Source organism: Marmota flaviventris, chromosome 3 (genome assembly GCF_047511675.1).
Source record: "Marmota flaviventris isolate mMarFla1 chromosome 3, mMarFla1.hap1, whole genome shotgun sequence".
Classification (NCBI taxonomy): domain Eukaryota; kingdom Metazoa; phylum Chordata; class Mammalia; order Rodentia; family Sciuridae; genus Marmota; species Marmota flaviventris.
The window spans coordinates 8920740-8942385 of record NC_092500.1 but is presented as its reverse complement, the minus strand read 5'-3'; the positions used below and the strand labels follow the sequence as shown (position 1 = coordinate 8942385).

General features: G+C 35.3%; 1 protein-coding gene across 1 annotated transcript in view; it reads right to left on the bottom strand.

Moving 5' to 3' along the window:
* The window catches only part of Enthd1 (ENTH domain containing 1), a 116009-nt gene that overhangs the window by 74295 nt on the left and 20068 nt on the right, over nt 1–21646 (bottom strand). Inside the window, exons 2-4 of the mRNA XM_027929912.2 lie at nt 18733–18953; nt 7747–7763; nt 2933–3059 (exon numbers count right to left, since the gene is read on the bottom strand). Of these exons, the coding sequence (XP_027785713.1) occupies nt 2933–3059; nt 7747–7763; nt 18733–18953 (365 nt within the window). The remainder of the gene's footprint in view (nt 1–2932; nt 3060–7746; nt 7764–18732; nt 18954–21646) is intronic.

The window sequence follows — 21646 nt, the reverse complement described above, 5'->3', positions numbered from 1 at the left end:
ACCCGCTGTGACTCAAAAGCTGTATTCAGAACTACCTTCTGGTCCGCACAGAAGCCCTAGGAGGGGAGGAGATGAGAAAACTTTGGGGGAGGATGATTCTTACCCCTTCCTTTTCTACTCCCCAGTCATGTTTACAGTTTAGGAAGCATCTCCTCTAAGGCCTCCTCTTCTTGGGGTACTAAGATAAAGACTTATCCTGAGGCCTTGAACCTGAAGTGGGGCATGATTAGCTCTGGTCCTTCTTGGAGGGTGAGGAAAGACATGCAGCCCACCCAAAGTCCATTTTCCCATTTCCCACTTAAAGCTGACAAGCTGATACTGACTAGGATCTAGCCTTTAGCAATCCTAGACAGAGCAGCCAATAGCTCTAGGGGGTAACCAGTCCATTGAGAAGCATAACTTTTCAAAAGGAAAAAACTGAATCTCAGATTTCATTTGAAACACAACATTAGAAAACATGGACCAAGAATTTAAAATAACTTTAATAAAAATACTGAAATAAATATATAAAAAATAAGAAATAGGAAGAATATATGAAGACTGAAACAAATATTAAATATAAAAACAGAATAGTTAAAATAAAGAACATAGATGGACTAAATAATGGAATGAATATAGCATTAAAAATTATTAAACTGGAGGATCAAGATGGAGAAACTCATTGAAGAAACAGAAAACAATCAGGGAGCAAAAACTAAAAAGTGAAGTTAAGAGATATGAAGACAGAAAGAGAATTACTAAAATATCCATATAGTAGGAGTCCAAGAAAGAAAAAAAATAAACAGTAGGAAGCATTTAAAAAACCAGATAACAATCTCAGAATTAAAGAGATGACAGAATTTTTTGCACTGAAAACCTCCATGGATGACAGGGAAGAAAGAGAAAACCTACACTTAAGCATATTTGACAGTAACAGGCAAAATAATAATAATAATAATAAAAATAATAATAATAAATAAATAAATTACAGAAATTATGGAGATGTAACCATGGATTAGGCAGAGTTCTTAGATAAGACACCAAAAGCATGATCCATAAATGAAAAAAATTGGTACATTGGGCTTCGTCAAATATTTAAATTTTTTCTCTATGAAAAATATTGTTAGAAAAGATAAGTTGGGAAAAAAAAAAGAAAAGATAAGCTGGGTTCAGTGGTGTACACCTATTATCCTCTACTCAGGAGGCAGGAGGATCAAAGTTCAAGGTCACTGTGGGCAACTTAGTGAAACCCTGTCTCAAAATTAAAAAAGAAAAAAACTGGGTTGCAATTCAGTGGTAGAGTGTTTGCCCACCATGTGTGAGATCATGGGTTCAGTCCCCAGCAATGAAAATGAAAAGATAAGCCACAGACAGGAAGGAAATACATGCAGATCACATGTCTAGCAGAGGACTTGTATCAGAATATATGAAAAGTTCATAAAACTCAATGGTAAAAAAGAATTCAACTAGGAAATGGGCAAAAGACTTGAAGATGTATTTTACCAAAGAGAATTTATAATGAGCTGAATAAGTACATAAAAAAATGATCATCATCATTAGCCATTTTAGAAACGCAAATTAAAACCACCCTGAGAAATCACTATAAACTTGTTAGTCACAGATAAAATTAAAATAGTGGTAATACCAAAAGCTGTGGATGCAGAGGAACTGGGTCTCTCATACATCGCTGGTGGGAATATAAAATGATACAGTTTCTTATAAAACTTGGTACATACTTATCATACAACCCAACAGCCACACTCTTGGACATCTATCCTATAGATATGAAAACTCCACACCAAAAATCTATACATAAATATTCATAGCAGCTTTATTCATAAGTAGCCAAAACCCAGAAACACCTAAATAATCTTCATTGGGTGAATGACTGAACAAATTCTGGTAGGTTTTCATAATGTGATTTTACTCAGCAATAAAATGGAATAAATTACTGATATGTGCAACAACCTGAATGGATGTCAAGAGGATTACATTGAGTGAAAAATTCAATCTCAAAAAGTTATTTACTATCTGATTCCATTTATATAATATAAATTACATAAATAAACAACAAAAACTATATAGAGATGGAGGAAAGATTAGTTGCTGCTAGAGGATAAGGTTGGGGGTGTGGAGTGGGTAGCATTAGGGACTACTGTGGGGTTGGAATAGTTCTATATTCTTAGTGTGGTGCTAGTTACACAAATCTGTGTAGGATAAAACTGCACGGAACCAAATACAAAAACACAAGTTAAAAAAATATTGAATACTGAATTTAAAAACAAACTAAACATCAAATAAGGTCTATAGTCTAGTTAACACTAACATGCCCATGTCTGTTTCCTGATGTTGGCATTTACATCAGCTGTAAAAGGTGTCGACTCAACACTAGGGGAAGCTGGATGGTGGGAACTCTGCACCGTTTTTGTAATTTCCTGTAAGTTTACAATAATTTTGTAATAAAAAGATATTTAAATGAGTAGGAAAAGATAAACTACTCAGTAAATTAAATATTGCCTATCCACAGGGCACAAATAAAATAATATATGGTATAATAAATACATAGTAAAGTTCTAGAGGAATAAGGACCTCAATTCTTAGGGGAAAATACAAGAGATTTTGATTATAACAGGAGAAGGAAAAATTTCTTAAGATGTTTTTGAAAGGATAAAGGGAAACTTCGTAATTTGTCCTTATTCATATTTAAAACCCTGTATAATAAAAAATACCAAAAACAAAGTGAAAAGACAAGCACATGACACTGGGAAGGCAAGGAAACAGGCATCCTTCTCAGAGGAACGCAACCCTGCAGATATCTTGGTTTCAGCCCAGAGAGACCAGGGTCAGACTTCCAACCCACAGAACTGGCAGTCTAACAAATGTGTGGTGTTGTGGGCACAAAGTTTTTGGTAATTTGTTACAAAAGTAAAAAGAATCCACCGCAGTGACTTACCTCTGTTGATTTCCAAGAATTTATCCTGAGTGGTAGAATTTCCTGGGACAACACCGTGCCAGCAGGCGACTGCATGTCTTGGTGCAGCTCTTGTTTCAATCCTGCTTTTTCTGTCAACGACATAAAGCTAATATTTTACTTCAGCAAAAAAGAGTAATGTTTTTGTATTAGTTCATAATTTTTAATTGCTTCTCAAGATTCATTCTGCCAACTAATACACATCTGCCAACATGTACTTAGAGTATTAATCACTTGTTTATAAATGGATACTTCAGAATGATTTAAAAAATACAACTTAAATTCTAGCCCTTTCTCATATCAATTACTGACAGTAAAAGAAGGTCACATGTACCCATTCTAGGTCATCATATTACTATATGCAATAAGAAGTAAAAGAAAGCTATCTTCAACTGGTATATACACAATTGAGGGTTCATAAAGATTTCCCAGGTGGGGACAAACCCTTTTAAAGCAATCACCTTACATATCCAAAATGCTTGCTTATATTCTTTCCAAAAACCCATCTGTCTGAGGATGCAACTGCATAGAGGCTGCAGGCTAGGTCTTCTCCCCATCACATTCATAATCAATTTATCCCCACTTTATAAAAGAAAGACATGTCCCTTCATTCATCTTATTAAACTGCAAAGCATAAGAACTTCTACGGTGACAAACAACAGTCGGGGGGAAAAACACTGCGTTAGGGAGGACTCCTTTATCAAGGCCCCAAAAACCCCAGCATCCTGTCTCACAGATATTCTTTTAATGGCAAAGCATGCCACGAATAACAGGGTGTTTTGGTCCATACAGGTGTTTGGTATTCAGATATACAGTATTAAAGTATGGGGCAGCAGGACAGGTGACAAGTTTCACTTGATGTCTTTGTGATTTTCATCTCCCAAATATTGTGAAACAACGCATCATCCCTAAGGAAGAGATCACTGAGAGCACAGTAAATGAAAGCCTGGGGCAGGATCCTTATGTCATCAACTCAGGGAACTGTGACAAAGCTCCAAGCCTGAGTTCTCACCTTAGGATCAGAACTCAGTAGTGTGAAGGTAATCAGAACAATGTCTATTTTTACATTTATTCAAATAAATATATATTTTATGGGAAAACAAAACTTTAAATCCAACTTGACTCGTTGTTTTAGACAATGAGAGTTGGCTTTGTCAACTAGGTTATATGATAGGTACTTTCCAAAAATTAAATGAACCATATCTGCAGTTCCGAAGAGTTGATAAAAATATATTTAAACCACATGCTACAATAAAATCACTTTATCAAAAAATTATTGTATTGACAGGTATATTGCAATTAACATTTTTTATTTTCCCAGTTTCTGAGTATATTAAGTCAAATTAAAGTATAATAGGCTTAATTAATAGTTATTTGGTAAATTTTAGTAACATTTGGGGTTTACTTCCGAAATTAAGAAATTATTCCTACTGACTATTTTAACAAAACTTTTTTTAAGGAAGATGCTTCAATTCTTTGCTTTCAATAACTGAAAAAAGACTTAGTTAATAGTCAACAAGAGATGAAAAGTGTTTTTATAATAAATATATAATTTTGATATATTACTCTGAAGGAATTCATAAAACTGACAGTACTATAATAAAGCACCTTCTAGTCCCACCTATAATTCATATGAACAAGTTTTTATAGTATTTGCATCTATAAAAATGAAAAACAGAATTTATGCTGAACCCTGATTATATCTATCAATAAGTAATATTCATATGTAGGTAAAGGAATAATCCCATGTATCTCATAAAAGCATGCATTTGCAATAAAAGTATATTCTTTATGTTTGGTAAGTATTTTATATATGTTTGATAGTTTTTACAATGCATTCACATGGTTTTGACAGATTGTGGTTGTGTACTAACAATAACTGTAATAAGAAATCAATCTAGAAGGAATATTTTATCACTTAAAACCTTTGCTCACAGAAGATTTTGAAAAATAATTTCAATTTATGTGCATATTTGATGTGAAAAGACTTTGAGCACAAAAACAGCTTATATAAGGATAAGATTTGGAAAGGAATGTGGAATAAAACTATGACTTCAAGGAAAAAAAGAAAATGATGCTAAAATTTCCAGCAGATAAAGACTTCTTGTGTTGTTTTCAAATGAATGATTATAGGTACCAATCCCAATGGTATTTAGATTCTCTTAGATACTCCTGAATAAAACTTAGTCCAGTTTATTTTTCTTTTCTTCTGTCTTTAATGTCAATATTTATAATATGCCAGAATTATATCCTTTGAAGTTATTCATTCTTATAAAATTCCACATCAATCTAAAAATGTACGAGGAGGTACATAATTTTTCAAAATCATTTTAGGAATTATACAAGAAAAATACATCAAAAAGCAATGGTATGAGACATGGTCTTTGCCCTCAAAAAAACTTAGAGCCTGAGTGGAAAGATAAGATTAGCATACAGACTTATAGGAAACAATGAGAAGAATTATATAATGAACTTTCTTGAATGAACTAACTGTAAGAAGAACCTGAAACAGGAAGTAAATTTGAACAAGGTTTTGAAGGCTGACTAGGATTCCAACCACTGTAAAGGAAGAGAAAAATTATTCCAAGCAGAAGGAACTATTGGCAAAAAGAGCAAGTTACGCATATATCAGTACGCACATATCAGGGATACTGAGGAAATAACAAGTACTTTTTATTTACGGCTGTAGCTTTTCATATTGTTGCAACCTCACATGAAAATGAATAATTAAAATGAGCTTATCTGGGGCTTGGGTGTATAAACACTGGCAAACAGTGGTGACTGGGGCTTAACTCATTCATCTTCTTTCTATGGATTTAATCAGGAGGCGTATTATTGCCCCTTTAGCATTCAGCACCAAAATTCTCTGTGAGATGATATGGACTTAGGGTTAGACATTAGGGAAGCAGATTTAATAACATTTTCAAAAGGCCAATTTTAAAGAAAATTGTTAGAGAAACTGAAGAATAGCAAGAATTATGAAAGAAAAATATTTTGCATCTTTGGGGATGCATTTTGGCCTAGAAGAACTAAAATGTAAGAAACCTATCTTACAGTGCAAGAAGGAAGGCAGTTAGCACATAGTTAAGTCTATGGAAAGTCATTCTTTGTATTTATTTATTTAATTTTTGCCATCAGCTAAACACTGGAAGTGAGTGAGGTGTGCTTAGTAAGATTAGATGACAATACAACATTTCTGGATTTTCAAAAGAAATAAAAGGGGAGGACACAAATTTACTTCCTTAGCAGAAATAAAGTCCCTCTGACATCAAACCAAGTGAGAAACCTCAGAGGAAAAAAAAGTAAAGACCCTGCAGGAAATGGTGCTGTGGGGTGTTCGAAGATGAGTGCCCAGATATTGAGGTCGTAAGCATGGAGTAGAAACTATCTAGAGAGAAGCTATAGCCCCATTGAGCCTGCACCATTCAGATAATACCTCAAGGCAGAACTGACAAACCCTGTGATAGATCTTAGATGAGATATCAAACTGACAGACTGTCAGACATGCGCAATGCAATAGTGTATTTTGGAACTGAAATGCTCCACAAAATGAACAAATCTCCAAGCTGTTACATTTATTATTTAACATCTGATTAACATTGTTGCTATGGATTGACAGTATCCTTTCAGGTATCATTTAAGTAAATTAAGTCATTTACTTAAAATAGTTTCTTATAATAGACAATGTACCCCATCATGGAAAACATTCAGTGGGCTGATGGAGAACTGATAAGATATAAATGTAAAGTCCCCCAGTGATTAAGTTTATATCTAATTTTTGCAGAATCAGAAGTTTAGAAGAAGTTGACTCCAATTTCATTGTCTCAGAGCATAATTACACAAAAGTATCTTCAGGTAACTGGTATTTGTTCTATTTTTTAAACTTTTATTTTGTCATAATTTCAAAATACAGAAAAGTTATAAGAATACAAAAACAAAATCCTATATACTCATCATCCAGATCACCAATTATTAACATCATACCCCCTTGCTTTATCCTCTATTCTCTGTTTCACTATGAACACATATTATTGATGTCCTGTATTTTATATCTGTTGGAGGTTGGGCTTCCCAGGATACACTCTTAAGACTCATATTTCTACATGGGGGGTTCATTAAGAAGTGCTCTTGGAAACAATATCCATGAGGACTGAGGCGGGCAGGACTGGGTTGTGATGTGATTATAAGAGAGGGCTTAGCCAATCCTTCTGGAAGCAGAGACTGGAATATCTCTTCACAGTTGTCTTGCCTGGAAGCAAGGGGGCTGGACCATATCCAGAAGTCATTGGATGTAGGTTTCCTCAAGGAGGAAGAATGACCTTGGGCGAATAGGTTCTCTTTGGCTGTCAGGAATTCTTGAAGAAGAACTCAGCCACCAACCTTCCCAAGCTGGGGGAATGAGTGCCTTAACCTTGGCAGAGTGAAACTGGGGTGTAGCTCAGCATTAGAGCACTTACCTAGCATATGTGAGGATCCTCAGAACCAGAAGGGAAAAAAAGAAAAAAAAATTATGACAACAATCTTACATGGAAACAAATGGTCTATACCCAAAGGACTTTAAAACAGCATACTATAGTGACACAGCCACATCAATGTTTATACAGCACAATTCACAATAGACAAACTGTGGAACCAACCTAGATGCCCTTCAATAGATGAATGAAAAATAAACTGTGGTATATATACCCAATGGAATATTACTCAGCAATAAAAGAGAATGAAAATATGGCATTTGCAGGTAAATGGATGGAGTTGGAGACTATCATGCTAAGCGAAGTAAGTCAATCCCCAAAAACCAAAGGCCAAATGTTTTCTCTGATAATTGGATGCTAATCCATAATGGGGGGAATGGCATGGGATGAGTGGAGGAACTTTGGATTGGGCAAAGGGGAGGGATGGGAAGGGATGGAGCATGGGGATAGGAAAGATGGTGGAATGAGTCAGACATCATTATTCTAGGTACAGGTATGATTGTACGAATGGTGTGAACCTACTTTGTACCAGAGAAGTGAAAAATCGTGCTCCATTTGTGTACAATGAATCAAAAGCATTCTGCCATCATGTACAATTAATTAGAATAAAAATAAAAATAATCTGGGGTTATAGCTCAGTGGTAGAGCACTCGCCTACCATGTGTCAGGCATTGGGTTCAATCCTCAGTACCACATATAAATAAAGAAATAAAACAAAGGTTAAAAACTAAAATTAATAAAAATTAAGAAACCTTCCACAGAAGTTAATCAAAGCATATGATTACTGGCACAAAATCAGACATGTATATCCCTGGAAAAGAACAGACAACCTAGGAATAAGTCCATACATTTACAGTCAACTGATCTTCAACAAAAGTGCCAAGAACACACAAGAGGAAAGGACAGTTTCTTCAGTAAATGATCCCAGGAAAATTGGATATTCACATGCAGAATAATGAAATTGGACTGTTATTTCACCCCACCTGCAAAAATCAACTCAAAATGGATTAAAGATTTCAACATAAAACTACCAGAGAAGAAACTAGGGGAAAAGCTTCTCAGGGCTGGGGTTGTGGCTCAGTGGTAGAGCGCGCGCCTAGCATGTGTAAGGAACTGGGTTCCATCCTCAGCACCACATAAAAATAAATAAATAAAATAAAGTCTTTTCATCTACAACTAAAGAAAAATATTTAAAAAAATTTTAAAGATATTTGTCTAAATTTTCTTCTAAACATTTTTAAATTTTGCTTTTTTACCTTTAAGTCCTTATTTCAAATAGAATTTTTTTTGTGTGCCTGTTATGAGGAAGAGTCCTGATTTCATTTTATTCAATACAGATAATTATCCCACTATTATTTACCAAGCAGTTCATATATCATCTCAATAGTCCACGCACCTATCCTGCATTGAAACCACACTGTGATTACATAGTTTTAGTGTGATTATTTAGAAAGACAAGCCCTTCACTTTAGTCTTTTCCAGGAATGTCTTGTCTATTTTTGATCTTTTGATTTTTTCCAGATTAATTGTATTGTCAGTTCATCAAATTCATTTTATGTTTTTGTTACAGGGATTGAACCCAGGGGATCTTTACCACTGAGTTTCATGTCCAACTCTTTATTTTTTGAGAAAGGGTCTTGCTAATTGCTGAGGCTGGCCTCCAACTTGTGATTCTCCTGCTTCAGCCTCCCAAGTTGCTGGGATTACAGGTATGGGCCACTACACCTAGCTTTCAAATTTAAATTTACAATCCTTTCTTGGATTTGATTGTAATTGCACTGAATTAGCAGTTCCCAATTAGGGGAAATTTTGGTCCCCAGGGGACATCTGGCCATGTCTGCAGACATTTTTAATTCTCACATCAGGAAAAGATGTGTGCTCATAGAGTCCAGTGGGCAAGGGCCAAAGATTAGATTTATTCCTAAGTAGATCATGATTTTTACTTATTACAAATGGTGTCTTTTAAAAAATGATATTTAATATTTGTATCCAATATTTAGAATATAACTTGATTTTATACTTTGATGTTCTAGCCAGCCATTTTACTAAAACTCCTATTGTTTTTAATGTCTATCAATCTTTTCAAGTTTTATATATACAAGTCCTATCATCAGCAAATAATATTTGTTTCTTCCATTCAATACTTACAATTTACCTTCTGTTACTTGTTTTACTGTTATGGGTGAAACTTCTAGTACAAAGCTGATTTAGCAAGAATAATGATAATGCTTTTCTTCTACTTGATTCCAAAGAAATACTTTCATATTCTAATACATGGAAATTTTTAACTTCTATTTTTTTCTTGTCTCCAAACTTAACTGCATTTTGGTAAAAATTTTAAAAAGTGGTCTGCATATGATAGATTTTTTTGAAATGTAAAGAGTTTCCTTACAGCATATATGTTATCAATTAAAAATGCAAATTTTTGAAAATGTTTGATGAACTTTGCCTATCAACAGTTGACAATAGATGTCTTAATTCTTTTCTATATTTCTTCCAACTTTGCTCATACAATTCAAACATAAATAAATTTATCTTCTTGGGAATTGAACATTTTATCTTTGTATGATATTAATACAGCAATACCAGCTTTCTTTAGTTAGAACAAGCCTCAGTTATCCTTTTCCATCCATTTGCTTTCAACCTTGATGTGAACTTTCAACATACATCAGAATTTCTTTTTCCCCAATTTGATAATCTCTGCCTTTTAACAGATGAATTTAATTTACTGATAATTATTGTGATTAATATATTTTGACTTATTTCGATCATTTCACTTTTTTATTTCCATTTGCACCATTTTATTCTTCTTTTTATTCTCACTCCATTTTTTCTTGCCACTTGTTTAGAATTTATACATTCTGTTTCTCTTCTATCTTGAAAGTTTATCCTTAAAAGTCTATTCTTAAAAGTTTACAGTTAAGTAATATTTTAAATCTTCTTTCAAAATATACAAAGACCTTTGGAATACAATTCTGTAAACCCACCCACCTCCAACTTATATGACATGGCCACCAACTGTTTCAGATATCTTTTTTTTTACTCAAAAATTAAACATTAACATTTTATAGAGAAACTATTTACTTATCATTCTCTCTCTTCCAACCAATCATCTACTATTTTCTTCTTTTTGAACATATTTTTGGACATATTATTATTTCAATGGTATTGTTCACTCCTGTATGTTTTTTTTCCAAATTTAATAATTCAGTCCTAATAATTTCTTGATATGATTATATCCTTTCTAATTTAAATATTTAAATACATAGTGGCTTCATATTTTACTTTTCCAATGTCTACCATCTTTGGGAAACCAAAGATGTTCTTTGCTGCTTACTTTCTGCTGGTGTGGTGATACTGGATGATAATCTCATTGCTTGATTTTTAATTGGTGAAAGTCCCATAACCCTAACTTGTGCAATGAGTCTGCTGTCTTCTGCAAAAAACCGAGATCACTTCAGCCCCTTTTGAGGGCCTGGGTTCAGCCCAGTAATCCAAGGCTTTTGTTCCTAATATTCAAGGCAGGCCCCAAATTCACTTTCTTAACTTCTTACGCCCTGAAGTAACTCAATACCTAAAGCTTCTCACAGGCATCAGCTCCAAGTTACTCTGGTCCCAGTTCATGTGTTCTGTTCTTATTTCATTTACTTATTTAAATGTGTTAGTTGGCCTTTTGTCACTGTGACCAAAAATCCTAATAAGAACTGCTTAGAGGACGAAAAGTTTATTTGGGCTCGCAGTTTCAGAGGTTCAGCTCATGGTCAGCCAATTCCATTGCTCTGGGCCCAAGGTGAGGCAGAACACATGGCAGAAGGGCATGACATAAGACAGCTGTTCAGTTCATGGCAGCTAGGAAGCAGAGACAAGATATAATCCCCAAGAGCATGCCCCCCCCCATGTCCCACTTCCTTCAACCAAACCCCACCTGCCTACAGTACACCAACCAATAATCCATTCGATTAGATTACAGATCTCATAATCTAATTATTTCACCTCTGAACATTCCTGCACTGCACTATGAGCTTTTTAAGGATATCTCATATCCAAACCATCACATTAAAATTTTTGGAAGAAAAGATCCTTGGAGAATTCTCATAGCTCTTATGAGGCAATAATGCCTCAGATAATGTTGTCATTTGCAGCTTTTGGCTATTGTGCAATAGAGGGAGCTCCTAGTTAATTTTATTGCTAGAAGTAGCCCTTTAATATTGTTAACTTAAAAAATAGCATGTAGTACACTGTTTTTTACAAAAATAACTTCTAACTACCCATCTCTCAATGCCATCCATCTCTCTATATGTATGCTTGCCTAGAATTATGTTCACCCTACATTTATGATGACTATTAAGTAATGAGGTTGGAAGTAACTGATTCTTTATAATAAGGCTATATTGTTTTTACAAGAATAGAATGATTTTTCTGATAAAAATCAGCAGACCGAAAGCAAATATTCCAAGATGTTAATAATGGTTGGTTTGAAGTCAGAGAATATAAATTTCTGGATTTTTTTCTCTTTCGTACATTTTTACTTTTAAATTTAAAAAAATCAACTTCTTGACATTCATAAGTGCAAATGTTTTAGTAGCAACCACAACTTCAATTATAAGCCCTGTCATCATGTCCACATGTGATAAGCCAACCCAGTATGACTCTATGTCAACTGTTAGTACAAAGTTAACTGTAGGAAGTAGCAACACACCATTAGGAGTGTAAATTATACAAGCCTGACAACAACCTCACAATATAACTTTTGGTTCAGCAGCAATCATATGCTATTTGCAGGGAAATAAAATATTTCCATGATGAAGAATGCTATTACATTTAATGTAGCCCAGAATAATCCTTCTTAGTATAGAAAAAGCTGTACTGCAAATAATAGTACCACTAAAGAGCTCTTTATGGAAAATTAGATGACCAACACGGGTAATGTTTTGCTGGTCTAGTTGTAAGCAATGTCTCTGGAGATAGTTTTAATAATAATTACTGCCTCTAAGAAAAGAGACTATCTCTGATGCATACAGCTCAGAGAAGCTATGTTGTAATTGTGCTTTTTGTAGTTTTCTTTTTTGCCATCAAGCAGCAATTATTCTTCAGCTCATCTCTTCCTTCAAAATCAAAATCATCCATACAAAAACCACCCAAGCTATCTACCCAAATTAAAATTTGGGGGAAACATTCAGGAATGGCAGGGGTGGTAGTGGTGGTGGTGATGTGTTTATAAAACCTTCTTCAAAGTACCTCTTTTCCCTTGCTAATTTACCAAAGAAGCTAGGCGCAGCTGTCTCAGCTCTAGATCCCAAAGCCTGGGATTCAGATTTCTAGCATTCCACTGTAACTAATGTAGAAACATCTTTAAATTCCTTCTGATGGAAATTTACCTGTAAGATACCATCTCTCATCTCTATTTTCTCTAACTCAAATGCTGGTGTCATTTTCAATTTCTCCCTTTCTTCTCCAGTATGTTGTCCACTTACCCTAAGGCCTCTCCATATGCTGAGCTATCTTTAAACATTACTGTTCCCTCATTTCCATAACCCTGGAGTAGGTCCTATGCCTGGACTAAAACAAGTTTCTCACAAAGCTTCCCTCCAATTCCTATCTTCTTCAATTCACACAAAGCAGTAAGGATTATCTTCAATCAACAGCTGTTTTCAGTAATAAGAAAGCTAAGTTGTGTGACTAAGTTAAACCCCCTTCTGTTCTTCAAGGCCTACAATGGTTCCTTGTCCTATCAAATTGAAATTTATAAATACTGTTTATTGTGTCCTTTATGAATTGCTCTAAGAACTCTAAACTATCTGCGCATGTTTTTTCTACCTATTCAAGTTTATAGTTTTTAGTCTATTTAGTCAAACCATCAGATATTACCATTTTTAACCCATTTTTTGCTTGTATTATTTTCCACTATGATATGGACTATTTGTTATCTCCTACATTTATTCTCCTATTCTTTCTTAATAATAGAATCTTTGACTTTCATCTGGTCACACTGTTACCAGGGTATTTGACTACATTTCTCAGCCTCTGCTGCACCTAGAAGTGACTAAGTGCTAAACAATATGTAAGCCAAGATGTTATACACAGCTTTCAATAAGTGCCCATAAAGGAAAGAAGAATCTCATTTTTCCAACATTTCCTCTTTCCATCTGGTGAGAATGCAAACATGATAGCTGGAGCTCAAGCAGCTATGAATCATGAGGTGGAAGTTAAATGTGGAATTTGGTACAGCAAAAAGTCGGACAGAGCCCAGGAGCCCCTGATGTTATAAAAAGTCACATCAGTTCTAGGATACCTCCACTGATTATTTTAGAAGAAAGAAATTCCCATTATGTTTAAGTTGCTAATATTTTTATGGCCACTCCTAGTATCACTTTTAAACACACCTAATTCTGACTGATCTATCCATCTCTATCTATCTATCCAAGTTTTCATTGTCTTGTCCCACAAGAATAATGCCCTCCAATTTATATTCTTATCTTTTCCCAACTCCAACAAACTGTCAGTTTTATTTATTCCTTTAAAATACACTTTAGTTGGGTGCAGTGGCACACACCTATAATCCCAGCAAGCTCAGGAGGCTGAGACAGGTAGATCGTGAGTTCAAAGCCAGCCTCAGCAAAAACGAGGTGCTAAGCAACCAGTGAGACCCTGTCTCTAAATATAATACAAAATAGGGATGTGGCTGGGATGTGGCTCAGTGGTTGAGTGCCACTGAGTTCAATCCCCGATACCAAACAAGAGTACACTTTAGATTCAAATACTTACATGGAAACAGTTAGTATGACTATTTACTTAAACTTTTTTTTAAATTTTATTTATTTTATTCATTTTAGTTGTTGACAAACCTTTATTTTTTATTTATATATGGTGCTGAGAATCGAACCCAGTGCCTCACACATTCAAGGCAAGTGCTCTGCCACTGAGCCACAACCCCAGCTCCAACTTAGTTACTCTTTTCTGAACACAAATATATATATATATATATATATATATATATATATATATATATATATATATATATATATGCATCTACCAGATAGACAATGAATATATAAAATACAAATAATCTTAACAGATTTTTAAACAAATTTACAGTAATTTTTTTTATTTGTTCTAATTAGTTATACGTGACAGCAGAATGCATTTTGGTTCATTGTGCACAAATGGAGCACACCTTTTCATTTCTCTGGTAGTATACGATGTAGAGTTGCACCATATGTGCAGTCATACATGTACCTAGGGTAATAATGTCTGTTTCATTCCATCATCTTTCCTGACCCCATGTCCCCTCCCTGCTCCTCCCTTCCCTTTGCCCAAAGTTCCTCCACTCATCCCATGCCACCTCCTATTATGGATCAGCATTCACATATCAGGGAGAACATTTGGCCTTTGGTTTTTGGGGACTGGCTTACTTCGCTTAGCATGATATTCTCCAACTTCATCCATTTACCTGCAAATGCCATAATTTTATTCTCTTTTAAAGCTGAGTAATATTCCATTGTGTTTATATATCATAGTTTCTTTATCTGTTCATCTATTGAAGGGCATTTAGGTTGGTTCCACAGTTTGGCTAATGTGAATTGAGCTTCCATAAATACTCATGTGACTCTGTCACTATAGTATGCTGATTTTAAATCCTTTGGATATAGACTCAGGAGTGGGGTAGCTGGGTCAAATGGTGGTTCCATTTCAAGTTTCTTAAGGAACCTCCAACTCCAGACTGCAACTCCAGAGTGACTGCACCAATTTGCCGTCCCACCAGCAATGTATGAGTGTACCTTTTTTCCCCCGCATCCTTGCCAACACTTATTGTTGCTTGTATTCTTGATAATTGCCATTCTGACTGAAGTGAGATGGAATCTTAGAGTAGTTTTGATTTGCATTTCTCTAATTACTAGTGAAGTTGAATGTTTTTTCATATATTTGTTGACTGACTGTATATCTTTTGTGAAGTATCTGTTCATTTCCTTAGCCCATTTATTGATTGGGTTATTTATTCTTTTGGTGTTGAGTTTTTTGGCTCTTTATATATCCTGGAAATTAGTGCTCTATTTGATGTGCATATAGTAAAGACATTCTCCCACTTTGTGAGCTCTTTCTTCACATTATTTTTATTGTTTCCTTTGTTGAGAAGCTTTTTAGTTTGAGTCCATCCCATTTATTAATTCTTGATTTTATTTCTTGTGCTTTAGAATAAGGAAGTCAGGACCTAATGCAACATGATGAAGATTTGGGCCTACTTTTTCTTCCATTAGGCACAGGGTCTCTGGTCTAATTCCTAGGTCCTTAATCCACTTTGAGTTGAGTTTTGTGCAAGGTGAGAAAAAGTGGCTTAATTTCAATTTGCTGCACATGGATTTTCAGTTTTCCCAGCAGCATTTATTGAAGAGGCTGTCTTTTCGCCAATTTGTTTTCTGTGCCTTTACATCCAAACATTCACTATTCACTCTAAGTAGTACTTTATATAGATTTAATTCAATGATACCATCATGGGCCAAAACACTCTTGGAAAAATTTTTATGTGAAACAGACTTGAAAGCACACAGCGTACCTCAAGATATAACTTCCATGAGAGCAGAAATACACCCAATTTACTTACCTTCCCTAGAAAAGTGTCTGATAGTATCTGGAAGACAGTAAGTGCTATTTATTTATTTCAATGCATGTTTATTGTATTAAACAAATAAACTGTGACAAAACATGATTTTTTTTAAATGTTAAAAATCACTCAGAGCCCAGCCTGGTATATAAGATGTGTCATAAAGCTGGGGAGTATCAATTTGGGTTAAAAAAAAAAAAAAGCTTCAATCTAGGACTACAAGGCAATAAACTATAGTTTCTTATAAGACTCATAAAAATGGCTCAGAAATGAGTAAGCACTATAGTGATTTAGGGACTCACTTCCTAAACTCACAACTTCCCATGCCACATCTGCTCTAGTGTCAAAGCATTTGCCTGCTGTGCATGGATTACTCCTATACTGCCCTCCAGGTCTGTTTAAATACTTAGCTCCTCCAGAAGCCCTCCCCTCTCTACCTACCCTAAAACATAGCCATCTCTGTTGCTCTGTTCCCTGACCTATTTTCCCCTTCTTTATAAGACTTGCTATATTTTATATCTATTTTGTTTATGTGTGTTTAGTATCTGTCTCTGTCACTAAAGTGACAGTTCCACAATTAAAGGAACTTTTTTTTTTTTTTGAGATGAGGTCTTGCTATGTTGCCCAGTCTGGGCTCAAACTCCTGGGCTCAAGTGATCCTCCTGCCTCAGCTTTCCTAATAGCTGGGATTATAGGTACATGCCCTCCACACTTGGCTTTGAAGGGAACTTTATCTCATTCACTGCTATAGTTCCAAATTTCTGCTGGATATCTAAATTTCAAATAATAACATTCAATAATTATGTGTTTATAATAAAAGAGGAAGGAAATGAGATAAGTAATGGAAGAAGGAAGAACAAGAAGGTGATAAAGAAGTAGCAAAGGGATAAGAAACTCTGGATGAGTCATAATTGGTTATTTTACTCTGCTGTTCATGTCAGTCTGAATTCAAACCTTCATGAGAAAATTTCAGAATGGGTCACTATCTCTTTTGGAGATTTATTTCAAAAGAAATGGGTCCCCTAAAGAAGTTCCACTACTTTAAGAAGCATCTGGATGGCATTTATTGTTATAATTACAATGGCGACTTCTTTGAATGCCTTTCTACTTTCCAATCCATAAATAAGTCTTGAATAAACATGTAAGAACTCTTGACTAAGTCAGAAAAGCACGATTGGAGGGGTAGGATTGGTTTGTATTGATATTACTAATAATATTTTTAAATTTCCACATTCAACTGACACTTGGAATGAGCTATTTATATTTATATGAGCTATTAGCTGCTGGGATTACAGGCACGCAACACCATGCCCAGCTTCAGGATCTTAATAGATGTCTTAGTCTGCTTGGGCAGCTAATAACAAAGTACCATAAAATGGGTGGCTTAAAGAAACAGACTTTCATTTCTAGAGGCTAGAAGTATGAGATCAGGGTGATAGCATGGTCAGGTTCTGGGGAGAACCCTCTTCTGGGTTACAAACTTCCAACTTGTTGTGACTTCCAACAGCAAAAAGAGGGTGAGTGGAGCTCTCTGGGGTCTCTTTCATAAGGGCACTAATCCCATTCATGAGGGTTCTACCCTCATGGCCTAATCATCTCCCAGGGCCATCACCTCGTTACACTGAGGATTAGAGTTCAACATATGAACTTGGTGGCAGGCAGCAGCATAAACACTCAGTCCATAACCACAGACTCACATGTAAAACTAGGAGGCAAACCCCTACTCCTACTGTGTCCTCATTTGTGGCACCAAGCTTAATTCCTTTCAAGGGACAGTTATCAAATTCATACTTCATTAATATTTTTGCTTCCTCAAACTGTCCATTCCTTATGTACAACCTACCAACAAAGTTTGTATTAGAGAAGTTAGGGCAAAATGATATTCCTTTATATTCTATCAATTTGTTAGAAAAGATCACTCTATTTTCTCCTGATTTTTATTATAGTATTATAAATAACTCCCTTTTTAAAAAAGTTCAATAGTCTAGATTTGAAGTTTAAGGCAAAATGAAAGGTCCAAAGTATTACCTTGGAAGAATGTTTGGATTATTTTTAGAGTTGTGAGGTATACTTTAGGAAATATCAGTTTCTTGATGTATAGGATCAGATGGTGTTGTGTACATATGCCAAGACACAGATCTTAGAAAACAGTACTCTTTCACATTCCAGTTATGAATCAAATAAATTAAAATTGACTCATGATGTCAAATAGAATAGTCACTAGTTAATGTTATTTAAGCTCAAAAACATTTTATTTGACTCTAAGATAAAAGCAATCTGAAGTCATAAAATATTCTATTACACATTCTTCATCTTTGTTCTCTATAGTATAAAGTCTGATACCATAATATTAGTACTAATATAGTATTAATAATTTGGCCCAAGCATGGTGGTGCATGCCTGTAATCCCAGCGACTTGGGAGGCTGAGGCAGGAGGATCACAAGTTCAAAGCCAGTCTCAGCAAAAGTGAGGCACTAAGCAACTCAGCAAGACCCTGTTTCTAAATAAAATACAAAAAAGGGCTGGGGATATGGCTCAGTGGTTAAGTGCCTCTGGGTTCAACTGCAGGTACCAATTAATAATAATAATAATAATAATAATGATAATTTGGTACTAAAATATTTTATATTTTTAAACTGTTCTTAGATGATATCTATTGCATTTTAGACGAGCATTCATTATACGCAATTTTACTACGTAGTCTTGCCACCTTAAGAAGCTGGTGCTTCTTCTCTGAAGCAGGAATTTCTGGTGTGGGGGCAGATGCACATGCTGTTGGTGAGTTACCTGTACTAGGTAATCTTTTAGGAAATGTCATGGAGTAGGAAGTGCGTCGTCTAGTCCGACATGCCACTTCCCTCTCTTTATACAGCATCTGTTCATCCATTAGCAATGTTATGACTTGCTTAGACTTTTCCCTGATATGATAACCTGAAAAAAAAACATTGAATTTGCTTAGAAAAGAAAATACTGGTTAATGATATAATTCATTTTTATTCTTAAGAAAATTAAGGAAAAATGAAAATGTGACCAAAAGTGGTAAAACCTGTAGCAAATAAAAACTGTCACTATACTTCTTTTCATATATTTTAAGAAGTAAATAAATTATTAATCTATGATGAATTATATCATACATTGGCATTACCTTCATCATATTAAATATTGAATTTTCTTTTTAAAAACCACGAATACTCTGCAATACATCCAACAATACAGGCATACAAAGGAAAAGTATTAATTAGATCTAGATGTACTGACCTAGATGTATGACAACATATGGCTAAAGACTGAAGTCATATACATTGTAATGAGCAGGGGGAACAACCCACTGTGTAGGGACATGGAAGACAGCTGTAGACAGAGAAATCCACACTCTGCAATGGTTTGAATGTGTCCCCTCCAAAATTCCAGTGTTGCCAATGAGATAGTATTAGGGGTAACACCTCTGAGATATGATTAGGCCATGATGGCTCCTCCCTCATGACTGGCATCAAAGCCCTTATAAAAGAGACTTCAGGCAAGTAGTCTCTTGCTTACCTCTGCCTTCCCCCACATAAAGACACAGGGCCCCCCTCCCCTGTGGGGGTTGCAGGACCAAAGCAGTGTCTTGGAAGCAGAGAGCAGCCCTCACCAGAACTGTCCTACTGGTGCCTCAACCCTGGCCCTTCCAGCCTCCATGACTGTGAGAGAATTAATTTCTGTGCTTTTTTTAAAAATATTTTTAGTTGTAGAAGGACATAACACCTTTATTTTATTTATTTATTTTTATGTGGTGCTAAGGATGGAACCCAGTGCCTCACACGTGTGAGGCAAGCGCTCTACTACTGAGCCACAACCGCAGCCTCTAATTTCTGTGCTTTATAAATTATTCAGTCTGCAACTGGTTATAGCAGTACAAACAAACAGACTAGGACAGATGGATGTGTAGACAGGCAGGCAGGCAGACTGGGTAATGACAACACTGCTAATATCCTTTCCGTAGAAAGGAATAATAGGGATAGGACAAGAAAAGAAGTGAAACTGGCTTTTGTTTGACATAATATCCTATGAAACAATGTGATGTTGTTATTAAAATTGACAGAGCACAATCAAAGACCCGAATTCTAGCAATGGTTCTGCCCTTAACCACTGAGTGTGAGCCAGTCAGGTGGCCTGTCTAGCCCTGAATCTACCAAAAAGGCAGTACAAACATATGCGTTCAATCTGCTTTACAGATATAAAAGTACACCATCATCTATGAATCATTCAAATATGAGGTATCAGTGTCATTCTTAACCCTCTCCATGAGAAATAATAAAGGAAATCACTCACCTCTCCACATCTCAGGACCAACTCACAGAAATAGCTCATGCCTTCTGAAAAGCCCCTAAAAATCCACTAATGTTCACTTTGGGCTCCATGTGTGATGAATGAAAGTATTAACATTTCCAGCTAGCAGTGGAAGTGGTGAGAAATAGTCAAATCCAGGATATATTTAAATAATGGAGGCCAAAGATGTTCTCTAACTGCCAGAGGCTTCATTAAGGATTGATAAGGACAGTGTCAGAAACCTTTGTTCATATTGCCATCTTTCCCAAGATTATTTTAGCTAATATTACTTCACAGTCATTTCTTCCTTCCAAACTTCTTTTTTAACTGCTTCAACCCTATCATTCTAAACATCCTTAATTTCCTATGATTAATTTATAGTTCCTAACCAAAAAAAAATTCCACGTTTTTGGGTTACCACCCAGTATCACAAGAAAGACAAGAAAGATAGGAGCATCCCACTCAAGTGTCTGCTATGAATTTTATCCACTGGGTATAATGTGTCAGACACTATCTTCCCTTGGATATTGACAATTTGATTTTGGAGGCATGCAAAATATATTTTCACATTTTTGAAGGTATAATTATTGTATTTTTAATTAATTAATTAATTAATTAATTTTATTTTCACATTCTTAACTTTTGGAGCTTGTCTTCTTCCCCTTCTCCCCAGTCCCTCCCCCTAATTCAGCCACCCTGGTGCCTTATCCTGCAACCACTGTATTCAGCTCCTACAGCCCTGTGTTGCTGCTGCTTCTGCCATGAACTCTTTGTATGGCTAGATCCTTGGTTCACTCAGATCTCTACTTAAACCTCCACCTCCTCACAGCCACTTCTGTCTACTCTCTCTGAAATGGTCCTACCCATCTCTCTCTATTCCTTCACCCTGCTTTTTCACCCTGGCACTTTTTACTGCTTAGTACTGTATATTTATTTGTTTACTTCTTGTTTCCTCATCTAAAATATGAGCTCCACAAAGGCATAGAAGTCTCATTCTAGAAACTAGTAACAGTATCTGGAGAGTGGAAGCCACAGAGCATATGCTCAATAAGTATTTACTAAGTCAATGATACAAAGAAAGAAACAAATTACCAACAAGTCTCCAATTTTCTCCTTGATAGAGTATAAATGAAACCAGATTGATGAAAAATACTGATGACCAATTTATAATTTAGCTGTCTAATACAGTTGTTTGATCTAACATAATTTCTTGAAAAACCTCTAACTAGAAACTAGAAATTATGGAACAAGTAGAATATGCTATTTGTAGAGGACTGGTGGGGTTGAGGGCAGATCAACAGTTCTAAGGGACAAGG